The sequence below is a fragment of the Neltuma alba genome, unplaced genomic scaffold (genome assembly GCF_004799145.2).
Source record: "Neltuma alba isolate B1F8T4 unplaced genomic scaffold, ASM479914v2 tig00003809_pilon, whole genome shotgun sequence".
NCBI lineage: Eukaryota > Viridiplantae > Streptophyta > Magnoliopsida > Fabales > Fabaceae > Neltuma > Neltuma alba.
This window is the reverse complement of record NW_021633432.1, coordinates 1-18,346: the sequence shown is the minus strand read 5'-3', so window position 1 is coordinate 18,346 and position 18,346 is coordinate 1. Positions and strand designations below refer to the sequence as shown.

Here is an 18,346-nt window from a genome sequence, read left to right as displayed (position 1 = left end):
TAAATTAAAAAATTGTTTTTTTCCCGAAAAGTTAACAGTTAAGATAATATTTTTATCTTAAATTATGTATATATTAAAATAAAATTTTAAAATAACAAAAGTTAAAGTTAAAATTCAATTTGAACTATTCAAGTTAGATTTGAACAGTGTGCAATGGTGACAAGTTTTTAGTATTTATCAGTTTGCTGGGCGAAACTTATTCTCTATACTTGTATCATGTATGAATCGATCTTGCCGCCACAAATAACGTACAAAAGAGTTAGAGGTTACCAGTAGCCATAGAATTTTGGATCCACATTAGTTTTGACCATATCCTAATAATTAATCATGTTTATTTATCTGAATCATCTTTTTCATCATTGAAAACATTAATCCCATCAAATACAATCCCTCTCATTCCTTCCTGACACAAAACCATGGACAACCTTCGCATGATTTGAAACTGAAAATCCTTCTTCACTTGCCCATCAAGTCTCTCTCTCATCTCTGACCCCTACTTTGCCAAACTCCATTTTCAACAACCTTCCCAACAACACCCAAATCGAATCCTTTACACAAATGGTCCACAAATCCTATCCATAGATTTTAACTCATCCCTCCATGACGATTCTGCTCTTGTGAAACTGGACCTTCCCCTTTTCAATTCATACGCTGATGTCAATTTTATGACGGCTTCTTGCCGAGGCTTTGTGTTTCTTAAGCCTATAGATGAGCGCAAATTTTTTCTTTTGAATGCTTCCACAAGGATCTGACAAGAAATTCCAATGCCTCCTTCGACAGTACGCGATTCCATACCTTATTTATATGGCTTTTGTTATGATGAGTTTGCCGATGACTACTTGGTAGTGCTCGGATGCAAACACAAGGAGAAACCATCATCATCAACTTACCATCGGTACTTGGACTGTACCAGCCATTGGTTTTTTCTTAAACCGTGCTATTCACTGGCTTGTTCGGACTCCATCTGAAATAGAAATTATTGCATTTGATATAACAACAAAGAGTTTAAGAGAGATTCCTGCGCCCTCTGAATCCGATGGTAATTTCTTAGAAGTAGTGTCTCCTCTGCGCGTACTTAAAGGATGCCTCACCCTCTTGTTGGGATCGAATGGTCGCGACGAGATAGGGATGATGAGAGAGTATGGGGTGAAATCATCTTGGACTAAGTTTTTCTGTGTCTTATAGCAAGTTTATGAATAACATATTCCCCATATGCTTCTCCAAAGATGGCCAACTTGTTGGAGTGCATGACGACATAAGATTATCAAAGTGGAATGAGAAAGGACAAGTGCAAGAATGTCGTCAATATTTCACCCAGCGTCGTCAAATTTGTTAGCGCTTCCGCTTTTACGCAGCAACTCCGTATACTGAAACTTTGCTTTCTCTCTCCTTTAAGTATTTAAAATAGTGCATGCTCATCCAATGTTAACAGAACTATTTTCTTTGACTGTGAAATTAATGACTCAGCTCGAGTTTGATTAAAAAAAATTCTAGTTGGCAAATCGCATAAGCAGATGATGTAGCATTTTTTGGTTATTTGAAATTTATTTTACACCCAGCACGTCAACTCCTAAGGAAAAAAAATGATAAGCACTAAAATATTGGTATTTCTTTTCTTATAATGTTTAACTAAAATTTCATTATCTCCAACTTAGTTAAATTTTTTTGGGCATAACAACTGAATTAAATAATCAAGTTAAGGACCATTTAACTTAATCTATAAAAGTTAATTACTTTAGTTTTCCGTTCCTTTTAATGTTACCATTTATTACTTTTATATTAATGGTAAAAATGCACATTTGATCCTATAATTTTATATAACATTTTAATTTGATCTCCTAATTTTATAAAATATATTTTAAATCCTCTCACCTTAACTGTGTTAGTCTTAAATGAAAGTTAGATCAAGTACCACATGTACAAGGCAGTGTTGCTCCAAAAAAGAGATTCCAATGGGGGAAAAAATAGTAATGATAATTAGGAGTTTTTTTGAGATCCATGTCATGATTCAGTTTGGCGGGAGTAGAATATCTGCGTTTAGGTTTCTCTCCATTTCCCTCCATTTACTATCTCTACCATTAAATCAACATCTAATGATTAATATTTAATGCACTATAATAGTATTATTATAATATTAATTAAACAACAAATATATATAAGCAGTTAGACATTATATGCATACATAATCCGTAAATTCTTATTAAAATATTTTATAATTCTTTTACTTTTATCATGATTAGGATAATATTTATTTATATATAGATTAAATTTATTTATATTTTTTTATTATTTAATATTATAATAATACTCCTATAGTGTATTAAATCTCAATCATTGAATGTTAAGATAGTAAATGGAGGTAAGTGGAGAGGAAGCTAAGCAGAGACATTCCTCTCCCCAGTTTGGCACCATCATTAGATAACAGGGTAGAATATGATCCGCATAATCTGGGAAGAAGATATTTGGTGGCTGAGTTTTAATTAAAAGGGAGAATTAAGTTAATAATAGCTGGTTAGGTTTCCCTTTAGCAAGTGAGCTAAGCATTCCATCATTCCATGTGCTTATAATCAAAGTTTTCTCCTCATCTTAAACGCCTGGGATTCCCAGTTCAACTATGACAGAAGATTTCTGATTCTGGTGCGTCCATGGATATCAGAAACATGTCATCAGTCACCAGATCATGTAAGTTGAGAGTAAAGATGTTGTGGCTGAAGCTCAAGAAAAAGAAGAAGAACAAGCTCTTGGTACCGTTTGGTACGAAGTATTGAAAATAAGGGACAGAGATTGTAATTGAGATTGGGAAAATCTATTAAAAGAGTGTTTGGCATGAAAGATTACTTGTTGCATAGGATTAAACAAACCCATGTACATGGGATTGAGGAATACCATGGGGGGAAGTGGTATTACCCAATCCTACCTTAATGGATTTGTCTAATATCATATAACAAGTAATTACTTATGCTAAAGATTTTTTAATGATTTTTTTCAATTACAATTATAGTTTTTATCGCTCATTTTCAATACTTCATACCAAACGGAACCTTAGAGTCTCTTGTGATTTATTTTCTTACTCTCAAAATTCTGATCAAGGTTCTTCACGGGATGAACTAGATTATTTGTCCACATCTTTATCGTTCTGTTCAGTTAGCTGATCCTTCTACAGCATTTGGAAACTAGAGATTTTTCTAGCCAAGGAAATTTGTGTACTTCATGTCCCTGATTAGAATGATTAACTCTGCATTCATCCATGCGCCAGTGAAAGATAGCTTTTCTATTTATTTGTAGTTTCTTAATTTTCTACCTCAAATGAATACATAGAGTGTCATTTTTATATCAAGTTAGCACACCTAATTATTTTTATATTTGTGAAGGGCATGGAGTCCATGATCTCTTCCAAATCCGCTCGTCTTGTAGTGTACCCTCCATAAGGGAAGTCGTTATCAAAGGCCAGATAGCAGCTGATCCAAACAATGCCTGCACCAATGTGCCTTGACACTGTGTTTGCTATATCCAAGTTCTTTGTCACAATCCCAGCTGCCAGGCCATATCTGGTGTTGTTGGCACTCATGCTTCTTCAATGCTCCTATTGTGATTGGCGTAATCTGGGATCGGCTGGCCTTTGCTCAGTGCTATAATATACCTATTATGATTGGTGTGATCTACACATTACTTCATTTATCTTGGAATTTTTCAATGCTTAGAAGTTTGATTAGAACAAGAAATTACCAGGGACAGGAACCAGAAGAGGCTAATGCTTGCAGGGGGGGAAAAAAATCTGAGGAGCATGTTACCTCCAGAGGAGATTTCCAAAGTGGTCATCTCGGTAAGCACAAAGGTTATCGAAGTCGGAAAAAGTTTCTAAAATCATGAGCTACTCCCAACAATATTTTTCTAATGACATTCAGTACCATAAACTAATTTCTCATGTATTTATCACCTTAAAATTTTTATCGATAATAACGAGCACCTAATACTTAGGATGTTAAGTGTTGTTATAAAAATATTTTATGATGCTAGATGCACAAAAAACTTTTCTAAGAACACCGACTACATAAAAAAAAAAAAATTAATTTAAGATAGGGAACGGTACTTGAAAAATATGCCATAGTTATTACAAGGACTTGTGAATTTGTGATAACCAAAGTGGAGTTAAAAAGGCGCTTGGAAAATGTAAAGTGAAGATGCTGGGGTCTTTGAAATGAGTGAGGCACACAACGTACGGCACTGGTAGTGGCAAGTTCATGTTCAGATGGACAAGAAGATTAATTAAAATACCAAATTTTCTAGTTAAGGACCATATTCAAACAAATCAACCACATGATCATTGTCTGCATCATTTAATTCTTGGAATCTTGGTGAAATAATTAAGAACCTTCTCGGGCAACAACAGTATAAAATATTTAGGTGGTCACAATATGCAGATTCCTTACCACACTATGTTCATTTCTTTCTGTGTTTTTCCCCGAATGGTGTTATTCAAGAGTCAAATATGAAACTCCTCTCTCCAATCGGTTTTCAAAAGTTGCAACAGATCACTTGGAATAACATCACATGGGTGTCAAACTCTCTCAACAATTATTTTCTTAGGCAAAATTAAAACTCAAAATTTTGCTTAATACTACCTCCCACCTTTAATATAAGACCCTATTTGACTTTTATTTTGGTTCTAAATATAAGATTCCAATCCACTTTGTCTCTCATATTTATACTTTTTTTTTCAAAGTAGCCCTTCTAATAATGATAGTTCTAGTCAATACACTTAATTAGCAAGGATATTTTAGGAAAGACAACACCTATTTAAGATAAATAACTAACTCAACTTACTTCCTTAATATTCTCAAATTAGTCAACTGGTTCTTATAATTAAGATCCTAGTAAATGCCAAATCACTTGGAATAAGTGACTATGGTTGTTGTCGTTGTGCACATTTCTCGATTCTTGGGAGAAAAATCGTCTAATGATGCTTTTCAAGTTTGAATAAGTTCACTTCGATGCCTTAACTCGTGGAGTTTTCCTTCGCCAAAAGATTTTCATTTATAGTTTGTTTAGGTTGCTATAATTATCATTTGACTATAAAATTGTTTTTAGTTAAATTTTAAATTTTTCGTCAACCTTTTTATGCTTCTGTGGGGTATTAAATTTTATTTTATTCTATGTACCTAATAATTTAGGATTTCTTTAATCTTTTCTTTGATAAAGTTATACAGTATAGAAGCATATTTTATGCTCCTCAAGGTAGGACTTCTAAATTGATTTTGAACAGTTCAAATTTAATTTAATTTAATTATGTTTCAATATTTTTCATTTTAATAAATATATGATCTAAAATAAAAATAATTCTATAATTGTCATTTTCTTCAGAAAAAAAGTTATCATTTTTAAAAAATTATAAGTTCTAAATCTCATTATAGTGATGCGCGATGTTAAAAAAAATATTGTACATCCTTTTGTTTTGGAGCTTGCGGGGATAGTCTAGCCTTTTGCTCCCATTTCTTTTGGAGATCAGCGGACCAAGGATTTGGATCTTGGAATCTCCTTCTTGTTCTCCTCTATTTCGGGGTACTCCGTAGCCACACACACCACCCCTCATTTATGACTTCTATATTTAATTGGAGTTTTTTCAGTTTTTAAAAATTTCCAAAATTTCGTAAAATTACCCTTATCAAACTGTAACCCTATCTTACTATATTTCTTAATTTCTCCATCACACTTGCAGAATATCATAATGAAATGCAAATTTGGGGATATCAAATAATTAACTAACGTTGACTACATTTGGTAAAATGACTAGCATTTTAAATACCCAATATCTTATAAAATCCAAGTTACATAGGAATAGAGTGATATTTGTCCTCCGGTTGGCCTTCCTCGAACAAAACATTTTACACCAAAATTCGTATCTAAACCTCCCATCCACAGGGCCAATGTTAAATCAGTCATTTTTCAAATTAAATTCATCTAAGAAAATCTAAAAGATTTTGCGAGAAGCCAACCTTCTTGGACTCTTGTGAACAAACAGCCCACTTGCCTTGGAAGCTTGAAAGCTGAAAGTGAAGCCTGCAAAGACTTCAGGATCACCTCACAACTTGCAGGGACTAAATAGCAGAATCCCTTCCTCCAGCTTGACACTTCTAAAAAGTCATCATAAAGAATCACCGGTGTTTATGATTCGAACACCAAAAAAGAGGTCTCAGATTCATCTTCATGTTTCAGTAACCCGGCTCATGAACAAACCTTATCCGGGTGCATCTTTTTCCTTCATAGGCTCAAAAAGTAGATTTCCCCTCTCCTGATCAATAGTATGCCATACAATTCATGCATATGCAAAGATTTGTCTGAAATTGACAGCACAAGTTATAGTTTGGCATAATATATCTTGTAAAAGTCACTATTACAATATATGCATTAAAAAAATGGTCAATCTCCAGCTAGAAAATGGCTAGCATTCCAGCTAAACTAAGCATTCAGGTGCAAGATATTTGTGATTTCTAATGGAAAATATACCATATAATATTACAATTGCCAGCCTAGACAAAAAAGGAAAATAACATACAAAATAGGAACGTAAGTGGTAGGGCAAAACAAAAAAGGACGCCCTCCTCCACAGGCATAGACTTCAGGAAGAGATATCACCTCAGCATATCGTCAAATGCTATGCTAGAGATATTGCGATATGACTTGGCAAATAACAGCCATTGAAATTGAAATCTTTTTTGAAACTCATTGTATGCGTTCCGATGAATTAGTATATGCCTATTGTTCCGTGTTGCTGCTGCCCTAACTGTACTTCGTCAGAGTTTTGCGACCCTTTCATTCCTTAAATCGTTTGCTAGCAACAGACTGATCCAATCTGAGAAGACAGAATGAGAGAACTAAGCATAGACAAGATATAAAATGCCAACTCCTAAAACCAAGCTTCTGTGTACAAAAATTTTCAAATTAAACAGAAAAGGAAAAAAACTGTAGAATGTTTTTCTTCTTGGAAGATATTTCTCATCCATCAAACCAGAGCACAGAATTCATTAATCCAAAAAGAAGAGTAAGCGTTAAAGAATAAAATGATAAAGTATTGAAGATCACATCACAATCCTTCAAGAGAGGGACAAAAAAAGATATAAATAAAATACTTCCGAAAGCCATGAGATGGAGTAACGGCACAAACAGAAATTGCAGAGTAAATTCATATGTTGAATTGATGCATTCTTTCACACTTTTAAATAAGACCAATCAACAATCAACAACTATTAATTAATCGCCCTATCCCTGACCCCATAGATAAGAAAGATCCTCTCTTTTCATTTCTAGTAAAAGCACCATAAAACAAAATGGCAATAACAATGATTATAAGTTACCTGGGTGAGCTGGCACGTTTTTCCAATTGCAGATTGGCTGCATTAGCAGAAGAGACCTTATTTTCACCATTCAAAACCTGAAAATCATGGTAGATTAGGTTGCCTGCATAACTACTATGATAAGCCAGCAACTACAGATCATCTAGTGCATCCGAGATTTTTTCTTGCTACGAATGTAGAGCCCACATATGGTCACAATTCACAAACATCAACTGATAGCTTCAGGTTTACCAAGTGACAATATTGTAATTGATTTAGGAGCATGCAATAAGAATGTGACAATAGGCAAAATTAACCACAAGGGAGTACTTGGATAACGGGTAGAAACCAGGGACTAACCACCAAACCCTTACCTTCAAATAGGATTTTAAGAAGCCTGTCTAAGGCAGCAGTAGCAGAAGTGAAGCCAGCTCACTCCACATTCAGTGACTAAGCTCTCACATATCGGTGCTATGCAAATCCATAAAACGAGTGGTTTCTCTATACAACCACTAAGCCACATCAGGAATTTCTAGTCCATATACCCCTTATCCAAGCATCACCTATTTCCTTAAACAAACAACTCAAATCAACTACAAAAAACATCAGATATCCCCACCTCAGAAGCACTTTCTTTAGGCAGCCCATCTCCCAGCAGTTCATTGGTTTCAGGACTAACGTCATCCCATAAGAAACCATTTTCATGTCCGAGAGAGAGTTTGTCAAATTCTCTATCAACTGCTCCAAATCTAGGTTCCATATGTGCAACATACTTCTCTGTAATTTACATATTAAAAAACTGCATTCAGAACTTCAGAACTCCATGATATCATTACTTAAGAAATAGTAATAAAACAGGGAGCATTAAAGAATTAGGGTTTAAATTCAGAACAAAGGAGTTTTAAATACTGCGATTTTAATTTTTCAACTCTCTTACAAACGGTCACCAAAACTACAAATAATTTCTCCAATGCCCTAGATATATGTACAAAAATATTCACCTCATGAACCAATTTTTTTTTGTATTCTGGACAGTTCAACCTTGAATACATGAGAATCCCAAGTTAAATACATGCACAAGTAGGTCAGAAGACAGAGAAAGATTTATTAGAAAATACTTATTTATTTTTTAAAAAAAAACTCAGTCAGTTGCCCCTAGATGGTCTCCTTCGATTTGAACACATTCATTCAAGATTCTTTAATAAGTACAATTTCATAAATCATGCATGTCAGGAATCTCTAAAACTTTTAATTTACCAACGGACAAAGGGAAAATTCAGACACTCCTAGTCGGGCAAGGAGGAAATGCTCCCTATATGACCTCACTAGTCCAATAAATTTCCGACCAAGTAAAGCAACAGTTTCCTATTTATCAATCTCAAAACCATTTATTAAAAAAAACCGGGGGGGGGGGGATTATAATCATAACAAAATTTTGACTTGGACTAACATTAGTGAGATTAGTAAGAAACTAATTTCACCTGCTAGACTACGGAGGGCATTCTCGGCAGCTTGCTGTTGTGCATCCTTCCTTGTCTTACCCATTCCAACGCCTATTTTCTCACCGGTGAATAGCACCTGAACAAAGGCATCATACAATCGCATGAGTCCAAAACTACACATGAGAGCTGTTGGGTAGAATGTGAGGTGCATCAAACAAGAGAACCTATTAGATAAGCTACATAAGGCCCAAATCATAAATTAAGATACCAAAGAAAATGCTAAGAAGAAAGCTAAGAAACTGAAATATGACCAATTGGGAAGCAGACCATAATAAGTTTTTTATTACAAACTAAGCAGACTTTTCATAATACTAAATAAAGTTATGTAAAGAAAACATACTAAATACACACCTTATGAGCAACTATATATATCAGAAGAAAGTGGGTGCTTAGAAAAATTGAATTATGATGCTCACTAATATTCAGGATGCCAGTGTCATCAGGCAAAAATTCTACATGGCTCAACATAGACGATTACATAATGTCAATCAAACTTATAATTCAACAGCAAGCAGCTTGTTGAGCCAATCAATCTCATATAACACCATAAAATTAAACTAAATAAGCAAAAAATAATGAAATATAACAATTATTAATATATGTATATATGAAATTTTATGAGTTCGATAGAGAAAGATCCATTAAAAAACAACTTCCACTGACCTCCATTGAAAAATGCAAGTCCTTGCTGGTGCTTACAATGGACCTAAATTCAACCTACAAAGAGAAACACATGAAAAATAATGCCTTCAAAAACCCAGAAATTTTTTTTTAAAAAATTGCACGCAGAAACCACACACACCTTAGAATTACATCGCCTTCCAATTTCTTGCAGCACTCCAATAGACAGAGCAGGTAAGAAGTTCAATTTTCCCACCTCACTTTGAAATTCTCTGTTAATGGAAGACGTATGATCCTGAGATGCATCATACTCTGGAAAAAAACCTTCAGTCAGTAACATAACATAGCCAACAACATCAAAAGTTATCAGCTCATCAAATTAGATTGTCACTGAAAAGTTTAAAAGAAAGCTTGTCAAAAGTATTTAGCCTTTTCTGGCCCCCTAAATTCAACTTAGAACAATTTGAACATTTTTGAGAAAATATAGAAAATTACAGCCAGTATACTCACGATAATAATCTTGTACGAGCTGAACCCTGTAAGATATCATGAAACTAGAACAAATCCAGAACCTACTATCACATGTCCCCCAATTTTCAATTATGTCGCACTTGTCATGTGGATGGATTATTTAAATTGCCACTTTCTTTACAATATCAAGGGCAATTTTTTTTTTCTCGGTAAAGTGCCATTTGGCACCCTAGGTGATAAACCAAATACACGCTTCATTGATGATAATAGACAACAAATAAGATTCAAAAGCTTCAAATCCAGTCCATCAGAATGAATTCAGATAATAGGTTTAAAGAAATACCTGCTAGCAGGGATGGAGATGGAAGAGTTTGCCTATGCAAATCACGGGCAGAACTTGCCTGCATTAAGAAGAATTTGAGAGAAGCAACCTTGAGTGCTCCAAACAACACACAACCATCATTGAAAGCAGGAAGCAGTATAATATCATTGACAAACCTCTTCACTCTTCCCTAGTGATGCTTGTGAAAATGAAGGATTAGAAGCTGAAGTCAGCATACTCTGAGACAAAGGTTTCAGCTGAAGCTGATGCTTTTCAAACTTTACATTAACCGGTACAGAAGGTCGAATATTTAGCTGAGCTTTGCTATCATCTTCTACCAACCTGCCTCCATGTGGATGCATTAAAGATGGTGATGCTTGAGTGGGAGGCCTTGATATAAGAGGGGGTTCCCCTGAACTTTGAATTCTTATATCTGGAATATGCCTCGTTGTCAATAGTCCCTTTTTCACGTCATAATCATGATTAACAGAGCTTCCTTCATGCTTGATCGGAGGTCCAAGCAAACCAGGCTCTTAAACAAATTAAGAAGAGCTACCATAAGAAAACAGTAAATATTTTCAAAACTAGAATATGATCACGTAAGAAGTAACATACTCTGAGAAGGAATGAAGGTGGGGGAAGACATAGGGTATATAACGTTTGAAATTACACCAGCAGGTAGTTGAGAGGTTTCAGGTTTCAGCTCAACATTGTTGGCCATAGATCGAGTGGGCAAATCAACAGAAGACTTCTCATCCTGTCAAGGGTAACATAAGAGTAAGAACACAGAAAATAATCGTAATGTCTATGATTATTTTCAACCTTACAACGAATATCAATATTCTGTGGCAAAAACTCATCACAAGCAATATTAAGCAATCTCTAACCAGAACTACCAAGTTCAATGGTAACTTCCAAGGCATACTGCTATAACAGAGACACAAAACATAGATACAAAAACCTCAAAAGCTAACAGATTGGTTTACCCTCTGTTCAGCTTCTACACCATTTATTCCCTCAATGATGGGGGCATTCACACTACCATTAGGCACATCCTGTCATTCAACAAAGTTGTTGATATTAGAGTAATATATAAGCAAGCATCCCACAGCAGCAAAATAGCAACACATAGCTGTTCACCAAAAAAAAAAAAAAAAAGCAACACATAGCTCAAGATTTGTTAATTATCACCAATAAACGAAGAAAAATATATTACAGTGACATACCTCAGACATCAAGTAGTTACTCACATCGGGAGGTTTTGGTAAATTTGCAACCTCATCTTCATAGAAAATTTCAGAAATTCTTTGAAGTAAATTCTCATCAAACTCTCTGTACACAAGTTTTAACAAATTAGAGCCATTGAGAGAAAATATTTGAACATATAAAACAATTGCAAATAACTTACTTGAAAAAACAGCCTCTGACATTGCATGCTACATTTCTTGCTACACACAGGACAGGAACAGCACTGGCCGTCTAAAAATGCCACAAAGAAAATAACGATGTTTCAATTAAGTAAAGCTTTGTTTTTAAAATAAAAAAAAAACAATTCACTTGCAATAAATATGACAGTACCTCTGCCTGTGGAGCATAATAAGGAGTAAAGGCAGGAACTACATGAACCCTGGGTTGGTCCTTGTCTTCCCAAACCTTTGAACGGTCATCAATCACCATTGCCATTTTTGGATGGCACATATTACGTTGGAAGACATTCAGTAAAGATTTTCGGGAGCCTAGAAACATCATTAGTATAAAAGGTTTACACATTTATTTTATAGAATTTTGGCAACACCATCCCCAGATTGGTGTGGGCGTATGAGAGAAACAAAGGAAACCAACATGAACAATAACATCATGATGAAGGTAACCATTGCGGCAAGCACAAACATGATGAGTTGAACAATGAATCAGAGAAACATTACGAACCAGTGAGAGCCACTTAGACAATTTATTTTAAAAATGTAATGAGACCAAAAGTATAATATACAAAAAGCAAAGCTAAAAAAGTTTACAGAATAAGGAAGACATGCCTGATTTGACACAAATAACACGATCTAGGAGTTGCTTTGAACCTATAAGATGTTCCTCAGGGTCAAGAAGTCTCCAGATTTCATAGGCATAATCCCTTTCAGCCATAGTACAAACATATACTTCAAACCGTTTCCGTCCTTTTGCAGTTAAGTAGCATCTCAAATCCTCCCAAGCAGGTCGCAACCTTACTAGCACACTAGTATCTCGAATCTATGTGAAAGAGAAGCAAAGTTACTGTATGTCAAAATCCTTATATAAGAAAAAGCTTCTAAACAATTATAGCACTTTTCTCTCATAAATCATTCCCATGGGCGACCAAGCTCTGAAAATATCCAGTTCACCCAGAGAGAGTGGGAGAGAAGGATGAGGGAGAGAAAAGAGTACAAAACTATTAAATCTAAAACCAAACACGTCCAACCTAATGGATGGCATAAGAAACAAGCAACAAGCTCAAACGTAAGATCGATAAACCCAAAATATCAAACCAGAGCAACTTTAAAGTGTGTAAAATTTAATATTCCACAGTTTTGAGACATACATATATATTGTCGGCCTTGAATATTAAGCAACACATGAATTTTTAATCCAATATTGCTGAGAGAAAGACATTTTAATCTATCTGGCTCTAGCATCATTTTGACTGTTAGGTGTTTTAAAATTTCGTAGTTGATGAGAATTTTTTAATTACAATTTCCTCTCAGCTCGTGACCGTGAATCCTTTCAATAACAACCATCAAGTCCAACATAACAATATGGACAATGATGCGTGGATAAATATCATCTCTATAAGATTAGAGATATAACCTCTGGGTTGATGCGAGTGAGGACTATATTCTTGTCTTGCAATCTAATGACAGGACGCCGAACACCTTTCTCATGGTTATCAGACAATGGAGGCACCTCTTCCAATTGAACCTTGACTAACTTTCCATTATCGACGACACAGTCGCTTTCCGTGTACTGCTTCAAAAGTGTACGATCATCCATGTAACGCTTAAGTTCCGCAGACATTCCGGCCACTCGCAGCGGATCAGTCTCACGAGCAAGCCAACTTCGCAGGGCCTCAATTCTATCTTCAAATGACTTCATGGTATTTGCAACGATGAGGGTCTCGTCCAAATCAAACACAATCGCAAGACACCGCAGATTCAACAACCCCAAGCATGCATTGAATAGACCCACAGGAACTGAGTAGCACCAGAAGCATGGAAACTTCTTCCTCTTACTCGGCATAGCCACCAAGTGAATTTCTTCATCCCCAACTAATGCCACCGCCGTCTGTTCCATCCAAATCAAAACCACAAATCAGAATCTATGAATCAACACTTCGCTTTTAGAATTCAAAGTTGAAATTAGTAGGGGGCGCAATTGAAGGAGTAAACGAGACAATCAAAGTTCACGTGCTGCCGAGAAATCCATCCTGGTTGACGGAGTGACAAAAACTGAAGCTTCAATCATTGATGTAAAATGCAAAAGTCAAAATTAAGTTTATACAATTAATCAACATTTTCTCATGAGCAATCAGACTGAACTACAGGAAAATACCAGTGACAGATTAAAATAAAAGAGAAATGCCTTTGGCTGAGACCTTCAATTCATAAAAACACGAAGCGTGAAGATTGATCAAATGAGGTTGTTCAATAGGCAGTGATGACTCGAGCTTGCATCGAACAGAGAATGCAGAAATCGTTTGCAATATTGAAAGAGGAGGACAGCGCTCACTCCTCGGCGATATATGGCGAATTCGAATCTCGTTGTTTGGGAACTGGAAATTCTGGCCCTTGACAGGGATAACATCCAGTTCCCCTAACCGCAAGTCACCGTGGTAGACCACGGATTTCAGCCCCAAGCGGTTCATCTGCACTGATTTGGCTCGCAGTAACAAAGGGAGGTGATGCAGAAAAAACTCGAACGCAGGTTCAACGAAAACGACAATGCTCAGAGAATGAGAAGTTCATGCAAATTTTTTAGAACAATCGTCTAGTGTGATTCTTCGCATGTCATCATCTCTCCCACCATCTCCCCCCAGGGTCTCTGAGAGGCTCTTGTCTATCCCCCTCTCTCTAACTCCCCCTCTCCCTCCTCCCTGCGGTTTCAAACCACTGAGCGCTTCTCCTGTATTTATAGGCAAGAAGGGGTCCGGTTAGCCAAGAAACGGGGATTTTGATCTCAAATTACAATAATGACCTCCTGCCCTTAAAAAAAAAAAAAAAACACTGAACAACCCCCCGGGGGCGCCTGTTCAGCTGAAATTACAATAATAGTTCTCGCATTTTTTTTTTCAATTCCTTTTAGAATTTTTTGGGAAGAAGAAGAAATATAACGAACAGAAATTTCAATAATAAGTAAGCAATACAAATTTATTATAATTAATCACGAGTGCCATTGTGATTGAGGCAACTTATCCTTAATCAACATTAGCTTATCTAATTGTAATTATAACTTCATACATATAAATGTGTTATTGAATAATTAATCATTAATCAGTATCAATAATAAGGTTCCTTCATTTTTTTTTCCCCCCTACAGACCCAAAAGATGATACAGTTTAGGATCCTACCCAGAGCGATGCAAATTACTGCATTTTTTTCAGGCAATTTTTGTTGGCCAGAAGTTTTTTTTAACTTTTTGGACATTTTGACGTTTAAAACGTTTAGCATGAATTACTGTTTAAAGCATTAACTTTAACTCTTCAAACCATTGGTTTATTTAATATAATGATTAATTTGATCTAGAAAAATTAAACATGTAGATTATAATAAAAATGTAAAGTGTTAATATAATTTTTTATCCATCAAGTTTGCCTTTGTTTAGGTCTTATCCACTCAAATTTCAAATTATAAATTTTACTCTCTCAAGGACAAAATGGTTTAAATGTTCATTGAATTATTAGAACCAATATTTTTAATGAGAAGAAACTTGAGATACCACAACTTATAATTTGAAATTTGATAAATTAAAACTAAAATGAAAACAAAGTAGAAGATAAAAATTGTATTAACCAAACTAAGCTCTTTTTTACATAACTCCTTTACGGATAGTTTTTCCTTGATAAATTATTAGTAATAAACTATAATTGATTGAGTCAAGTGAAAAGAAATTTTTCAATGCCCTAAGAATAAGGTTTCAAATTTAATTTTAAATATAAGATCTCAATTTATTTTATCTCTGATATTTATTTATTTTACTCACAAGTAATACATATTGTGATTATATTAAAAAGTAGTTTTAGTATACATAATTAATAGAAATATTTTAAAAAATAATTTTATTTATTATAAATAAATAATTTACTTAATTTTTTTAATATTTATAAATTAGTTATATAGTTTTTATATTAAATGATGGCGTGATATGATCTAATTAGTTTAATTCGGATTATGTTATAGTTCTCACCAAAAAAATGAGTGATTAGTATTCATTTGTAGTTGGTCAAAAAAATTAAGGAAAACTAATTCCCCAATCCTTATAATTTCCTTAGTTTTGCTTTAGGTCCTTGAGCTTTGTTTTCATTGGGTCCTTTTTGTTTATTTTGTTATATCCATAACTGTTAACAGTGTTAAAAGCCCTGTTAGTATTTGATGAGATGGCATCCACTTGGACATATGTTGCTTAGGTGGACCTGATTGCGTTGAGGGAAATTTAAGCCACATCTGAAAAAGAACTTATTTTTGCAAATATTAAAATAATTTTAGCCAAGTCGGGTTGTTCATCGGCTCCCTTGTTCTTGGTCCGCCGCCGTGAACCCAGGGAAAAGGGGGCAACGACGATTACGGTCATACTCAACAATCAGGAACAATCAGAATATGAAGCCTTCTCAAGCTGCGTCTATGTATTCAAGGTGGACCTCACTGGGCCTAACAATCAGAATTATAAAGCCTTCTCATGGTTAATTAAATTGCAATAATAAAAAATATCACAGTAAGAAGCAATATGAAGAGAACGTTGTAGATGATTTTGTATGAGGTTGCAATATTAGATTTATCAATCAATACCTAATCGAGCAGAACGATTTGGTGACGAAATCAAAATTTTTCAAGAATATGGAATTATGTGGTTAGGGCGTAATCCACATGGTTGAATCAAACCCCTCTTCCAAATTCATAATCTGAAAATGGAATTGAGGAAAAGGGATTGAGGTTTCCTTCAAAGGAACTTCTAGGAAGATAGATGGAAAATCAAGAAGAGTAGGTCAGATCAGAAAGGGCAAGGAAGTACTCAAACAAGCCGACAATGAAAACCCAGGGCCACCCTTCGACACCGAAGAACAACGCTCAACTTCGCCTCTTCGCTTAGAATCATGAAGAAAAAGAGCGCCTATCTAATCTTCTCCCTTCTTGGCATCTGCGTGTGATGGCGATCGTCCCTTCTCCTGCTTTCTGAGCTTCTCTTGTGTTCACGGCGAACCAGGACCCAAGTGAGCTGACGCAGAATCCGAACCACCCTTTTTTTTTTTCCATATGTGCAAAATTAATTTCTTTTCAGACGTGGCTTTAATTTTTCCCAGACCTGATCTGACCCACCTAAGCGATGTGTTTGGTGCCATCTCATCAAACACTAACAGAACTTTTAACACTTTAATACTGTTAACGGTTTTATGGCTTGAGGACTTGTGGATATAACAAAATAAACATAAAGGACCTAATAAAAAAGAAACAGGGTGCTAAATCAAAACTGAGAAAAACTATAAGGATTAGAGAACAAGTTTTCCCAAAATATTAACATGTAAGGATTCAAATTGAAATTAGCTTCTTCTTTTTTATCATTTTATTTAAAAGCAAGATCTTCGCATAGGATTGGATTTGATTTTACTGAATAATTAAAGTTTAAGGATGTGCATGGCATGGATAACAGACAAACCAAATAGCTTGTCTACCCTTGTCATAGAATATTTAAAACTAAAAAGGTGTTTGGATATCCTAATAATCATTTTTCAGAAGTATTTTTTCGTAAATCGAGACAAACTCCTCCACATATTTACTTCGTATACCGTAAAAGCACTTATGAAACCATGGTTTTGATTTTACCCAAACACCCCCTAAATTTAACTCTTCAATTAGTTTTCATATTTGATAGAAAATTCTCTTTAGATATATTATAAAATATAAAATGTTGCCTCTATTTTTTAATATAAGAATTTGTTTGTTTTTTATTTTGATCTTAAATATAAGACCACTATCTACTTTATTTTAATACTTCCTCCAGTTCAAAATATAAACTAAACTTTGTTAGAGAGGCTTGGTTTTTTTAATAAGATAACATTTACTTTTATCTAAGCATCTAATGAGTTTTTTATCTAATTTTATCCCCATACATTCTCTTTTCTCTATGATTCATCTATTACACACCTTTTACTTATTTTTTCCATTAATAAAGGCATATCTGGAAAAAAAATACATGGCTTACATATTTATTGTTTCAAACTAATTTCAACTAGTTTATTGATAAATATAAATGATAAAGTTTAACTTTATTTTGAACCGATAAAGTAATAGTAATTCTAACTAATATACGTGATTAATAATATGTTTTGGAAAAACAACACATATTTATTATAATTACTAACTTAATTAGTTTCTTAATATACTCAAATTAGTTAACTAGTTCTTGTATTAAGTATTTGAAAGTAGTATATGGATATAAACAAGCTTAAGTCTCCTCAGTCAATTCAAACCCGAGCTATACATGCGAATCCCCCATGTGATGTGTTAGTCAAACTTGTGGGATCATTGCTAAGCCCTTTCTTACTCTAAGGGGATGTTTAAGTGAAACTAAACCTATAATTTTAAAATATTTTTACGGTATAAAAAATAAATATATAAAGAAAATTGTTTCGTGCTATGGAAAAAAGTGTTTTTCTAGAAACATTTATTAGTAGTCACGGTCAAACTAGATTAAAGTTGGGGGACCCAATGGTTGATAATGGATTAATGGATGACAAATCAAGGAATTTTCATAATGAATTCTTCCAATCAAAATAGTAAAGTGAAACAATTATGGCTTCATGCTTTTCTTGATCTTGCGAAAGTGTAAATAATTTTTTTGAAATAAATTTTGGGAAGTTT

At 34.5% G+C, this 18,346-nt stretch overlaps 1 protein-coding gene across 4 annotated transcripts; it reads right to left on the bottom strand.

Moving 5' to 3' along the window:
- Window positions 1-5,777: 5,777 nt before the first annotated feature.
- Window positions 5,778-14,349, bottom strand: LOC114742548 (RNA polymerase II C-terminal domain phosphatase-like 2). 4 transcript variants are annotated; one of them, XR_003739889.1, is made up of 18 exons: window positions 13,870-14,349; window positions 13,086-13,559; window positions 12,281-12,491; window positions 11,826-11,983; window positions 11,656-11,726; window positions 11,474-11,579; window positions 11,234-11,302; window positions 10,863-11,004; window positions 10,424-10,779; window positions 10,269-10,326; window positions 9,636-9,766; window positions 9,497-9,550; window positions 8,813-8,909; window positions 7,951-8,108; window positions 7,353-7,429; window positions 6,634-6,850; window positions 6,157-6,335; window positions 5,778-6,057 (listed from the first exon to the last, which is right to left on the bottom strand). XR_003739889.1 is itself a non-coding variant. In XM_028930777.1 (16 exons), the coding sequence occupies exons 1-16, from the start codon at window positions 14,137-14,139 to the stop codon at window positions 6,811-6,813; spliced, it is 2,472 nt and encodes an 823-aa protein (XP_028786610.1). In that variant the 5' UTR covers window positions 14,140-14,349; the 3' UTR covers window positions 6,368-6,810. The 4 variants fall into 4 exon arrangements, 1 of the variants encoding a protein (XP_028786610.1); XR_003739888.1 differs by having other exon boundaries at window positions 5,778-6,335; XM_028930777.1 differs by lacking the exons at window positions 5,778-6,057; window positions 6,157-6,335 and having other exon boundaries at window positions 6,368-6,850.
- Between the last annotated feature and the right edge of the window lie 3,997 nt (window positions 14,350-18,346).